Genomic DNA, 13,778 nt, shown 5'->3' on the forward strand with positions numbered 1-13,778 from the left:
AGAATACAGATTTGGTTTTTCAAAAGTGGCCTAACCCTGGCTTATTTTAATCTTTCTATGAAAGTCCGTGAAATTAGGGACAAATTAATAATTTCTTGGGGAGAGATGAGAATCTCCTCACTCCCATTATTCATCAGCCATGAGGACAGTTGAGATGACCCATGTTAGGCCGGACAGTTACAAGAGTCCTGCCTACATCAGCCCAGGAGAGTGGACTGAAGCAGCCTAAAACTGGACCTTGAGAGGCCAAGGGCCGTCTAGTTCTCCAGCTGCATCAAAATTGGTGTATAGATCTTGGTGAAGTGATAAGATTTTCTCCCCAAAGAAGCTCACAAAAGCCTCACAGCCTATATCCAATTGTAGAATTTGGGATGGTTCTGTAAGCAGGGACAACAATGACCAAACTTTTAAAAATAATTATGCTGGGTGTGAACTTGTGGAGGCAATAGCAGCTGCAAAAGTAATCTTTTTTTTGTAACCTTTGTTGCTATCCCATAAGCATTGATAAGCATCTGATAAAATGTTCGTCACACTTTTTTGCCAAAGCAATCTCAGTTCCTGTTTTTGTTTGCACAGCTCCAGGCTATACCATGAAGCTTGCTTGGGATGAGAATGTAGAAGACACTGAGGTGGGCGGTGGGGGCAATTTTTTCAATAGCTTTGGTAAGGTAGCTATGCCAATCTTCCACCAGCTCATTGATCGAGTCACTGGGGGGTATTGGATCTTGCAGAGAATTCTAGAAACCAGTTGTATCCATCAGTCTCTTAGAATGAGCATAATTCTGTCCATCTATACAAGGGGAGGGGGGAAGTGAGTTACTGATTCAAGCCTTCAGAGCAAAATGGTCTGACCATGGTATTCTTGACCAATATGTATTCCCGCCCCAAAGATATGTATTCCCGCCCCAGGGTGTGGCCTGTTTGATTGGTGTGGTCAGTCACAAATTGGGAAAGTCCTCATGTTACCATGGTTGACACCAGGATGTTCTGTGTGGATGTTGATGTCTTCCAGAACCATCAGTCTGGGGATCTGCAAGGCCCATCCAGCCACCAGCTCCAGAAAAATTGGCAGGGCATCTGCTGGAACATCAGGGGGGAACAGTACACCAGAGAGATAGCCAAACTGTCCTCTGTGTCCCACATCAGGCATCCACATTCAATGCCTGGAATTATTGTGGCAGGTAGGTGGGTAGCACCATATAGGTAGCTAGCATCATTTTCAGGGGTTATATGACCTTTTCTTATACACATGAGGGAGTTTTTTTTTAAAAATTGTGCACTCTGCTAGTTTGGTGTATTGATTAGGAGTGCAGACTTCTAATCTGGCATGCCGGGTTCGATTCTGCACTCCCCCACATGCAGCCAGCTGGGTGACCTTGGGCTTGCCACAGCACAGATAAAACTGTTCTGACCGGGCAGTGATATCAGGGCTCTCTCAGCCTCACCCACCTCACAGGGAGTCTGTTGTGGGGAGAGGAAAGGGAAGGTGACCGTAAGCCACTTTGAGCTTCCTTTGGATAGAGAAAAGCGGCATACAAGAACCAATTCTTCTTCTTCTTCTTCTTCATATGTATTTTATCCTGCTCCATGTTTCATTAGAATTGTAGAATGATTATTACTGCAACTACTAGTGTAGACTGATTACTTCTATTTACAAGAATGCCTAATACTGTATTGCAGCCTGAGTTTAAGACTTCCTGCACTAAACCTTAACAAAGAGTGATGTTTGTTGATCTGGATAAATCTGATACAATTTGCATTTTGTGCAGCTGCAGAATAATTTGATCTATAGTTCCTAATGTGGTTATGATGACCACTCTCAGTCCGAAAATATTTCTCCTGTATTTTGTAAATGAATTAGTCTCTAATGCCTGAGAATAGTGTTTTTGAAAGTGGGGGTGGAGAAGTGTCGTTTTCATTCAGTGTATAATCAGATTAAGTTTCAGTAGCTGTCAACATTAGTTACACTGGAATTGTATTCATGGATCTGCCTGTTTGTTAAAAGGGTTTAACTAAATAGGCATTCTTGAAAGCATTACAGATTTTGAAATGGTCCCCCAAAGTGTTTTGACAGCCTCTGTAGTGGGTGCTTAATTTGGCAATTATGTTTAGATGCCCTGTATACTGATTAATTTTTCCCAATTGAAAAAAAAACACAACCTTGTACAGAGCTTTTCATTAAGCCACTCTCCTTATGGAATGAACTTCACAAGGGTGCTATCAGTTCATTTCTCTGCACGGACAAATATTTGAATCTCCCTCTTGGCAGAGGTATCAACAGCTTTGCTTTTGTAATTATGTATATATATATTATAAAACTCTTGCTGGCCTCTACTTCCTTGAACCCGAATATAAACCAGATGTGCAACTGTAATGTAGTCTTTGTCACTTTAGCTTGACCTTTCATTTCAGTTTTGAAGAATGATATACACGTCTGTATTTTCCAGGCAATTTTATTCATCCTCTCCCTGTTTATCCATTGTCTTTATAATACAGACCTGAATGGTGATCAGCAATAGCATATAACTACTCCAGTCAGCATCCTGAAGACTTGGTAGCAAAGTCTGTAAAAGTTGGAATTCCAGTAGGGAACTTTGTGCAGTGCTGTCAAGGAAAGACTGCATAGAAATCCATTGAAGTCTTTATCACTGTGGTTTGCTCCCTGCAGAGATGGAGATCTTGGAAAAACAGAAGGAGTGAAGGGGAGAATGAGGGCATTAATGTCTACCAAGTAAAATATTTGACTGTGAGGTCGAGCCATTTCAGCTATGATTATGTGCATTTTAGATGCAGGGCTGACATCAGCTTAGGGGTGTGCAGTTTATTTTACCAGTATTTTTCAGCTTGGTATAGTATCCGGATCTTGGATTTTGTGAAAATCCTGAATTTTTTTTGTGTCCAATAAACCCTGTAAAAAACACCAAACTGAACTTGGGGCTGGCTTGGCTTCTCCAGCAGCCTGAATTAGGCTGAGCTGTAGGAGAAGGCAGTGCAGAGCTCTGCTGTTTTTTGATGGTGGCTTATATGTTGTCCACTGTGTGCACCCTGTTGAGTACCTCTGCATGGAGCAGAGCCTGGCAACAGCTGGCTTGGCAGCTCTCACCCTGCCTAACAATAATTTCCTCACCCACAATGTTGCTAGTTTGCCACCAGTGTACCATCCACAACAGATATGCCTCATGTGCCTGAGGTGAGGTCCAGATGTCAGACATGAAGAGCACTGTGAGGGCCTTCAGATGATCTTTGGAAGCCCTGTACAATGAGGGCATGGTACTAGCAGAGGTTATATACCAGGGATAGGAGCAGCATGCAGAAAGCAACGTCTTCAACCCCAGAGAAGGTGCGGCTATCGACATAAACTCTTTGGCAATCGATGCCTGGGGGAGGGGGGAGGGGGGAGAAGGGTTGAGGTGGAAACACCTTGGAGTGTTCCTCCATCTCTTCCTCTTGTGCCTCTAGCCTCCTGTTTTTTCCTCCTCAGAAAGCCTGTTGGACTTTGGAGGAACCAGAAAAGGGGAGTGTCCGGCTTCTCCTTCAGCTCCCTGAAGAAGCCTCTTGGTCTCTGGGGTGAGCTGCAGAGTCAGAACACTCTTGTCCCCAAAGCTCACCCTAAAAGACAGTTCAGGCAGCTCCTGCTACTGAGCCTCAGCAACAACAGCTGAAAGAGGGGCTGCCTGAGCAGCACTCAGTAGGCCCTCAAGGGCCTGTGGAGCAGCCCTCTGCATAGTTAGTCAGAAAACCACAGCTTTTCCCTCTTCCCTCTGCCCCACTACTCTTCTCTTTAGCCTTGTCCCAGGGCCCACTGCATTCCTTTCCTGCTGCTCATTTTGCCCCAGGCCAAACTCTTTCTAAGTAGTACTTGGGGGGGAGATATTATGCACCCAACTACTCGCCCTGCAACCTGAACCTAGCAGAGTCTGACACCTTTTTAGGAACCTTCCCCCCTCAAAATCGATAAGTGAGATTTTTTTGAAAGGACATTCTTTTGCCTATTACTCCCACTCCCACTCCCAGTTAGAAAGTGGAAGCCAGTGGCTGGAGGCAATGCTGCCTTCTGTTTTGTCTCTCTCTCCCCCCTCCCGTATTAATCAACCCAGGCTCCATAATTTCTTCCTTCAACTGGGTTTGGTGAAAGAAATTGAGGGTACATTTGATTAAGTAATGTGATCTATTAGCTAACTAATGGATATATTCATTTGCAGTTAGATTTATTGAAACTTCTTTGTTTTCTGTATTTTCATAAATTTCTTAATACATGATCTTATGTCACCAATATCTAGGTATACATTGCCTAGTGGAATGTATATTGCAAATTCCTAAAGCACACTCTTGGAAGATTCTCAACCAGAATCCTTTTCCCTTCTAGCTTAATGGACTTGGCCATAAGGTAGGAAATGGCTGCCTGTGCCTGGAGGGCTTGGTGGGTAGGCCATGAGTGTAAAAATCAAAGTGGGGAGTTTGTGGTAGCATAATGGGGAGTGTTCTGGACTGTCTTATCAGCTTCTGCCTTCATGCTGCTATACATGAGGTGAAGCTGCTACAGTGTAGGAGTAAAGGCAGGGGGAAGGAGAGAAAGAAGGGCAAAGGGTGGGGGTGGTGATGTCACTTCTGGGGGCGTGGCAGGGTGGTGTGGCCAGGTGACATCAATTCCGGGGGATCTTTGAAGCCTGAAAAATTATTTCAGGGGCTCCTCCGCTGTCTAAAGGTTGGAAAAAGGCTGCTCTAGAGGCTCATCCCAGAAACAAGCTACTTCACTGTTTAACTTACCAAGCTATAATTTTTGAGGCTAATAGTCACACATTTTGGTTTAATAGTTTATTGAGTGCAAATGCTCTCTCCATATAGAAAACAGGAAAAAAAACCTTTTTGAATATTATTTCTTTCAAATGATGAGTGTCTTAAAAATCTTGCTGTGCTGTCATTGCTGGGACCAATCTGGAATTCTCTATTTGTCAATACATCAAACACGTGCTCTTGACTGGATTGATTTGTTAATAGTGCCATTATCCTGAATTTGTTCCTGTATAGGCGGAGATACCTCCACCCTTTAAGAATGGATGCAAGCCATTGGTTTTCATTCATGCATGGCTAAGCCTGGAGGAGGGAGATGCATTCTGTAAAAGTTCTGATATCTTCCACAGACATTTAGGCATTACTGTGTGACTATGTTTAAGAATAGTCATGAAATACAGTTCTTAGCCACAGTTCATATGTATTGTTCATCCTGGTCACTGCTTTTTCCTGTAGTCTGCAAACACCTGCTTAGTATTGTCCAAATTTTGATAAATGAGGTTACAATTATAAACCTTCATCTTGCATTTTACCCGTTTAAGCTGTGTGATGCATAATAATCAGTTATGTTTCTTATATTTTCACACAGTCCAGTTGGTCTTGGAGCATGCCACTATGACCAGTCTAACCTGGGCCATTCTAGAATTACGTCTATTTGTCAAATAATTGATTATTTTAAAAAGGATTATTCCCTATTTACATTTTAGAATGTTGTAATACACAGTATAAAATCTACCCAATGCTAGTTAAGAGTTTGACAACTATAAATATCTTTTTAATTCAATTTTCTCTAAAAAAAAATATATTGTCCTAGGACATGCGAATCCTCTAGAGGCGACTTTGTAGCCGATATTACTTAATGACATACTTACATGACAAGTAACTCACTTGATTTCCTCACCATTTTAGATCTATATAAAAACGTCCGGTCCACCATCACACATGAAGATACAGAGAAATGCATTCATCAAGCACCAAGCTATGGATATTTTTGAGCAATCAGGTGCTAATGGCACCTTTTATTTCTCTTCTAGGTTGTTTGTATTCGTTCTACATGGAATGCACTTTCGCCCAAGCTGAGTTGTGACACCCGACCACTCATTTTAAAAACACTGAGTGAGCTGTTCTCCCTGGTGCCTTCGTTAACGGTGAATTCGAATGAATATGAGGTATGTGCCTTAGCCTGAAGGAATGCCACTTCTTCATGTGTACATTAGGTGCTGCCTGGCATTTCAGAAGTGTTCTTCTCATCTCACTTAATATTGAATGGCATTCCACTTACACAGCTTTTCAGCAAATGCTATTGTCATTATTATTGCCTCAGTCAGGCCACTTACAGGTTAGCAAGTGCTCACCTAATTCAAGTATGCTTTTATAAGCTGTTCTTCAGACGGAAGAGTGCTCAACTACATAACTGAATATTCAGTACAAAGCCGGAACCATTAAATTCAATTTCATTCATGTTGAGTTCATGTCATATTTATAGTCCACTGTTCCTTCAAGGAGGTCGTGAGGTAGATAAGGCTGAAAGAGTGGCCCAAGGTCATTCTAGGAGCTTTCATAGCTGAGTATTACAGCTCAGGTTCTCTCCAGTCCTAGTTCAATGCTGCAGCTAGCACATGACGGTGATGACTTCAGTTCTTGTGTTTACAACACAGTGCTTTTAATACTATATAATAATAAATGTGCATTTTTGCATAGTTGACCACTGAGGAAGACCCCTTAGGAGTTGAAACGTGTCTGATTTGATCTTTGTTCCTCATATGTTCTGTAGGTTATTGTTGATCTGCTATTTGCTGCATTACACTGTATATATAACAGAAATTTAATGAATGATTTTAACTTTCATTGTGGTCACATAATTATAATAAATATATTTGTATTTTAAACAACAAGAAAAATTTTGCAGCTCAACCTTTAGGTTCCTAACATGTTTTGTCAGGTTGGGTTTTTGTTCCCCTTTTTGGTTATTTACTCTATGACATATTATACATATGTATTTTATGGTTCTGGTATCAGCATTTAATACCTAGAAAGGAGGAAGAACCAGTTAAGTTGGAAGAGGGCTACTTGGAGGATGGTTGAATCTACTCTATATATTCCTACACTTTACTTGTTATAGAGGTTCTGAGTCTAATCCTAGATGGACTCAAGTTTGAATTTAGTCCCAGGTTGCAAATTAGGACTTGCTGATGAATTTATTAAAAAGGTAGTAGCCATGGGCTATTGGGAAAAATAAATAATGAGTATTTATCTATACTTATACTTCTGACAAGTTGTTCACCTCAACCATCAGAAGATCCTTTGCTTCATGAAAAAAGATGAAAAGCCATTTTAACATAAATATATTGCTTGAGAAGCCATACATTTGGCTAATGAGAACGCTCTTCTCAGAGTATGCTGCGGGCAGCCCTTTTGGTGTTAATTTACTAAGGCCACAATGTCTTCTTCTAATTTAGAGCAAATGCAGTGATTGTGTTCCTGTTTTTCTTCTTAGTGTTGTGTGGTTCAGCCATTCAGCCTGCTGGGTCTTCTCACAGGTCAAACGTTAGCAGTATTTGAGATCCACTTTCAGCACCACCTGGCCACTTAATAGCAATAGTACCATGCAACTGTCAAATACTTAACGCAATTATTCTACCTTCTCATTTCGTTGGAACTACGAGGTTAATGTTTTCATAAGTGACTTAACATGAGTTTAACAGACTTTCACTGCTTTCGTTCTGTTAATGTCATTGAGACCACAACAATGTAAATGGGGTGTGAATAGCCCCTGTGGGATCACTTAAATGTCAGTTATTTTCCCAGAACAAAAATGACACTTACATGCATTTTTATCACACATCGTTGGATATTGGCTCAAAAATGTATTCTTTTGACCTTTGAAATGCCATTAGTATCGTAAGTCCCATCAGTCTGTGTTGGGAACCAGGCTAAATTGCATGATCCATTCCAGTCACTCTCTACACACTGACTTATGTGGCAATTTTGGACAATGCTAGTCCATTGAGGCTTATTATTTTAGGACACCAAGAGGCGTCACCTGATTTTTTAAAAAAGCTTTTGCTTAAATAAAAAGGCTTTGTATATCCCTGTGTTGCATATCTCTGAGTGTTGTTATCTTTTTCTAATTTTAATAGAAATTTAAAGCTCAAGTTGTCAGCTTCCTGTGGAGCCACACACAAAGCAAGGTCAGAGACTAGGCAAGCCTGATGATGCAATTGGACCAACTATGCTTTCACACAGATGCCCAAATTGGAAAGCGCTCAGAGAGCACCACTGTTCCTAAAGCTCCCCTTTGTATTTGGTCAAACATTACGCTGGTAACATGGTAATCTCTGATCACATATGTCAGTCAGATCATGCCCTCCCCTCTTCTCTTGCCAGTGCTGCGTTCCCTCAGATCTGATACTTGTATGGGGGGGAAGGAGCATGATCCTTTTGACCTCATGTATTTGCACATTAGTTTGGTGATGTTGGCTTAACCAAGAAAACGGGGGAGGGTGGGGAGTGTTTCCACACCGTAGGATTTGTGTATTTTGACTGGCAGCACAATTACAGTATAATCCCTGGATTAGTTTATAGAAGTGCCTTATTTCTTGCAATATTTTTGTTTTGTCTGTGGTGTGTTTAGTTATATGTATCCCCCTAGTGTTTATAAAGACAGCAGGTGCTCTCTAGAATGGCACTATCTTGGGAGACAGGTCAGGAAAGAAAGCCAAGGGGGCTGCTTTTCACCCTTCTGCTCTATTCCAAATATCTTTTGCAGTTTAATGTTCACCCATGCCTTCTTGACTTTGCCAAGCCCTGTTTACTCAATTTTTTAAACTAGTTCAAAGTTGGGAGGGTCATTCTATCCTTGGCGATAGCTGGAAGTTGTTTAGATACTTTATATCCCAGCCCCCCCCCCCCAAGTAGAGACCCAAACTAGCTCACATCATTCTTGTTACATCCCCTTTATCCTCACAACACTGTGAGGTTGGTTAGGCTAGGAGTGAGTAACTGGCCCAAGGTCACCTCCATGGTGGAGTATGCATTTGAATCAGAGTTTGACACACTACCCATTATACCACCCTGGTTCTTGGACATGTCCTTTGTTGCCTGGCTCCTTAACGCCAGGAACCAGAATGCTTAGAGGGTTTGTACATATACTACACATCATTCTGCTGGTGAATTCTCTACATTCCAGCTATATCATATATTATAACTTATTATCATGAGAGTCTGAGCTGCCATGTCATGAGTATCCTGACCAATAATCCATATTGCTAGTGAGGGTGGGGAAACCTGCAGAGTGGCTGTATCAAATGATACAGGTGGGAGTTATAAAGTCATCATGGACAGACCCATTGAGTTTCTGAGGTCAACAATGAGTCATTGAGAGAGGGCAGCTGAAAGCTTAACTTCTTAGCTGAAGATGGGGAAAAGGGTGTATTTTGAGTTTTTTTCCAGCTGTATTATTTTTGCCTGCTTCAATAAATGACAATTCTTAATTATTTTACCAAGCAGGACGGTTTAGTTACAGACATGAATATACTTGAAGCTGCCTGATACTGAATCAGGCCACTTGTCCCTCAAGGCCAGTCTTGTCAACTCTGACTAGCAGGGTCCCAGGCAGAGACTTTTCACATCACCTACTGTATGGTCCTTTTGAATGGAGATGCTGGGGATTCAGCATCTTTCTGCAAGCGAAGCCAAAGAGCCACAGCCCCTGCCCTAACTCTTTGTGCATGTAAATATATATAATGTGAACCTCAGTCCAGAGGTCATCTCCTCATCTTCCCAGTGCCTACAGGAAACTGTATGCACGTTTATAGGAATTCACTGGTTCTTTCATATCCACATTCTTTGAAGTTACTGTGCTTTTTTCTCAAGTATTAATGAGGAGACCGAGACACTTGTTTCTTTGGTCTTATATTGCGTGTTGTGTGCTAGCCACATTTTTCTTGTTTAGGATCCTCTTGTGGCCAACTCTGCATACAAATCTCTGTCGGAATTTGATTCTGAAGAACACACCATTCTTCATCTTCCCGAAAAGGTAGACATTCATTTCTTTAAATATTGATGTGGAATGGATAACTTGTCAGAAATGCAAAAAATGAGAGAAAGAAAATAATCTGGAAACGAAGTCAAAGGAAACCAGTTATGTTTGTTAGTGCGGGAATGTAGCCTTGTCTAATCCATTTTGTTTCCTTGGATTGTGATTGTGCACGCCAATAAAGGTTTTCTGAGTTCTGAAGTCAAAAGAAACTAGCCCTGATTTGCTTCTGGATTTCCTAATTATGAAGAGATTGGAAATTCTGGCAAAGGTTTATGTGACAAAAGGGAATGGGAATATTCTCATGAAGGAAGGGATTGTTTTGAACAGACCAGCACAAGGAAGGAGAAGATCAAGGCAACAAACTGCAACAAAACAATATCAGTTGTGATAGCTGCCTTACCTCTACATCTGGGCTCAGATTCAAGATATTTAAAAGTGTCCCTCAAACAGCAAATTCTAAACTTGCTGCTTTTCTAGATCCAAGTCAATCACACAATGTTTTCTTTTAACATTGAATGAACTTCAGATTTTAGGTTCTTTGTTGCTGCCATACTCTGTTAGTGTGATACCCATATTGCAGAGCTAAGGAGCACAGTTTCAGACTGAATACAGTGTCCAAGTAAAAACAACAATTTAATGTATGTATGGGTGGCCAATATTTTCAAATCTCTGTATTGAAATACTTTAATTTTTAATTGGAAACAACAGTGGCCCTTATCATGTCATTCCTCCCATAGAATGTAATTTCCATTTGAGGGAAAGGAAGTGGTGATTTCCAGTGGATTCCAGTCCTCCCTTTAATCCTGTACTTTTCCTGAGGATCTGTTGATCCTTTAAACCAAAATTGGGGGCAACTCAGTGAGCTGCACCCTGACCTGAATAGCCCAGGTGGACCTGATTTCATCAGATCTTAGAAGCTAAGCAGGGTCGGCTCCGGTTAGTACTTGTACAGGATGCCTCCAAAGAGGTCCAGGTTTGTGATGCAAAGACAAGCAACGGCAAGGCATCTCTATTCATCTCTTGCCTTGCAACCCTACAGGGTCAGCATAAGTGACAGCACTTTGACTTGATGGCACCAGTGGGCTGCAACAAAAGGAGGAAATGGGCAAGCCCTGATGCCTGCAGTTCACAGATGGCTGGATACACACCAGAGTATTGTGGTTGCTTTAATAAATAGAATAATGTCTAGCCTGAAAGGCAAGTATAGTCGCAGGAGGAAGATAATCAAGAAGATGCCCCTCATTTCTGTGAATTGTACCCCTGTCCTTACTGTGCTCTTAGACAATTTTTTTTAGTTGCACCACAGTCTTAGGTTGAAAGATCATGTACTAATGTCTAATTTTGTATTAGAAACTGGCTTATAGATGCTGTTGTCAGGCACGATAGCAATGATGATTAGTATACTGCTCATGTGGCAACAAAGAAAAAGCCATCGTGTGACTCTCCAAAATATATAGTGATCAGTTGAGAGGATTTCTTGCCTGTCCTGGTTTGGACTTAACTGAGACAAAGGGTACATTTACGCACACTAAATAATGCACATTTAATCTACCTTCCGTGCACTTTTAAAACTGGATTTTACTGTGTGAAATGGCGAATTCCAATTGAAAACTGTTGCCAAAGTAGATTGAAACAGTGTTGTTCAGTATGTGTGAGTGTGCCCAGACTGATTTCCTTGTTTCCCATGATATATTATGTGTTTTTCAATGTCTCTCTCTTTCCTTGCTGTCTTTCTCATCTGTACAGGCAAGACCAGAACTGGACCAACAGGAAGATGTGGATGTCAGTGAGCAAGAGGAGGAGGAAGAGAAAGAGGTTGACCTTTCTGTCCCTGGTTCCTCATATATCAAATTATTGTTATTCACACCTCCTCCTGTTTTACCAGGTACATGTATTCAGATACTAGTTTCTTGTTTGGTGCTTTAATATCATTTTGCCAGAAAGTAGTAGTTTCTTGAAATTGTGGTTAAGTGATCAGATTAGAAAGCAATATTTTGTTAATGCAAACTCAGTTGTAATAGACGATTAACTTTTGATAAGACGAAACAGCATTCTTTGCAAGTGCCCTTCTGTTAGCACAAGTGACAGCTTGGATCCAACTCAGACAGAGAATGTAACAAAATATGTCAAGGTGGTTTATTCTAGACAGAAAGCTGAAGCAAGTCTATTCAGAAACAAGTCCCATTTTAGTCAGTAGAACTTAGTTCCAGGAAAGGATTCCTAGTACTGCAGCCCTATTGCGTTAATGCTGTCTGGAAGAGGAAGCCACACAGCAGAGGCTAGAAAAGGTTCCTTGCCCAGCAGATAACGTGAAGAAAATCCTGTGTAAACATGGACCAGTGCAAACACAGTGCCAGTGCAACTTGGTTTTGTGATAACATTTTTTTCCCAGTCTGTCAAGTGGAATTGGCATCATATTTATGGAAAAATTCTCCTGGTTTCCCATAAATATTAGACTCACTTTCATAATTCCCCCACCCCAGCTGCTGTTAAAAGAAATGAAAGTAAGGGAGGCATTGAAAGTGTTGGGGGAAAGGAGGCAGGAATTACAAAGGCGTTCCAGAATTGCCCTGGGTTCTGTTAACGGATTCCGTGACACTTTGTGTATGTCTGGTTTGCAGGAGTGAGCAGGCGCATGATCTTTCATTCCCAGACTTGCTGCAAATCATAGGAAAACCAGCCATTGTATCTGGTATGGGAGAATGTGCATCAAAGCCATGGGCCTAATGTGAAACAGTTGCTGTTAACTCCACTCCCATCCTTTAAAAAATGCTTTTTCATTATTTAATAAAAAGCACTAACAGGCCCTTAAACCTAACAGAAGTTGCTGAACTCTGGCAGTTCATAGTGAGGAAGAATTAATTATGTTGGGGGGGGGGGCTGTCCTGCTGGGCCACTTTGCCTAAGCTCCCACATTTACTTTCCCAAGAGTAGCACCATTTCATTTATACTTTACAACTGCAAAGGTGAACTCCACCAGATTTTAAAAGCCCAAGCTCTGGAATTCTTGGTCTAACTTGATCTCTACCTATTGAGTTATTTGAAATATTCATTTAGGTTCCTGTATTTTAAGTGGCAAGAAGCCTCCAGTGGCTGTAGGCGGAGTTTCTTCTTGGTTCACCATTGGCCAAGGTAAAGGTCACTTCTATTCCTGTCATTCCTTACTGGTGACCTCGACCCAAGGATCAAACAAAGGGTGCATTGATCAGCATATAAAACAGCTCTGGCTGCTTGTTTTTTCTTCTGAGCTTGAACATCTGACACCATTTATTGAAGGTTTCCTGAGGTGATGTTTTGAGTGGGAGGTGAACGTGGAACTTGCTCAGGAGTTATGAAAACCATGACCTTCGAGCTGTCAGCTGAATATGGAGTTACCATTTATTTCAGCATAACATTCCCCGATAATAACTGTGGTTCCACATCAGTTGGGTTGTTCTGGTTTCCTCAGTCAATCACCTTCTTGTTTTCTTTCCATCTCCTTTCCCCTCAAGCATTTGAAGAGTTTGCAGCATCGCTGGTGAAACAGGAGATGGCCAGCATGCCTCGTGGAATATACCATTCTGCCCTGAGAGGAAGTGCTGTTCGGTCAGATAAAGGGAAGACTGTATCAGGAGTCCCAAGCTTCATGCTAAAAATGTATGAAAGGAACAAGCAGCCAGGGCTGAAGCCTGGCCTTGCAGGTGAGGTTCTCTTTGCAATAACCAAAGCTATTCATGTGGTAGAAAATCTTGGGAATGGATGAATGGTGAATTCTCCAGTTTGTATTCCCCAGTTCCTTATTAAACTGATGTTTTGTCTTATATGACCGTTTATGCACTGGAGGTTTCATGCCAAGCAGGTTGCCCCACCTCTTCCTGCACCCGAATGGGGGAGCATTTGGCCTGGTTTGCCTCATCAGCCCCCAATTTGTGCTCCTGCATGGGAGCTGGGGCAGTGAAGTTCTCAG

At 41.6% G+C, this 13,778-nt stretch overlaps 1 protein-coding gene across 5 annotated transcripts in view; it reads left to right on the forward strand.

Moving 5' to 3' along the window:
* FOCAD (focadhesin) overlaps positions 1 to 13,778 on the forward strand; it is a 214,120-nt gene that overhangs the window by 70,595 nt on the left and 129,747 nt on the right. For all 5 annotated transcript variants that reach the window (XR_013232617.1, XR_013232618.1, XR_013232619.1 and 2 more), the window contains 5 exons: positions 5,826 to 5,960; positions 7,932 to 7,982; positions 9,746 to 9,829; positions 11,579 to 11,717; positions 13,324 to 13,512. Coding sequence is in view for 2 of the 5 variants with exons in the window: in XM_077345182.1 (XP_077201297.1) it covers positions 5,826 to 5,960; positions 7,932 to 7,982; positions 9,746 to 9,829; positions 11,579 to 11,717; positions 13,324 to 13,512 (598 nt within the window). In the remaining 3 variants the exon portion in view is untranslated. The remainder of the gene's footprint in view (positions 1 to 5,825; positions 5,961 to 7,931; positions 7,983 to 9,745; positions 9,830 to 11,578; positions 11,718 to 13,323; positions 13,513 to 13,778) is intronic.

The sequence above is a fragment of the Paroedura picta genome, chromosome 7, assembly GCF_049243985.1.
Source record: "Paroedura picta isolate Pp20150507F chromosome 7, Ppicta_v3.0, whole genome shotgun sequence".
In the NCBI taxonomy this organism is placed as follows: domain Eukaryota; kingdom Metazoa; phylum Chordata; class Lepidosauria; order Squamata; family Gekkonidae; genus Paroedura; species Paroedura picta.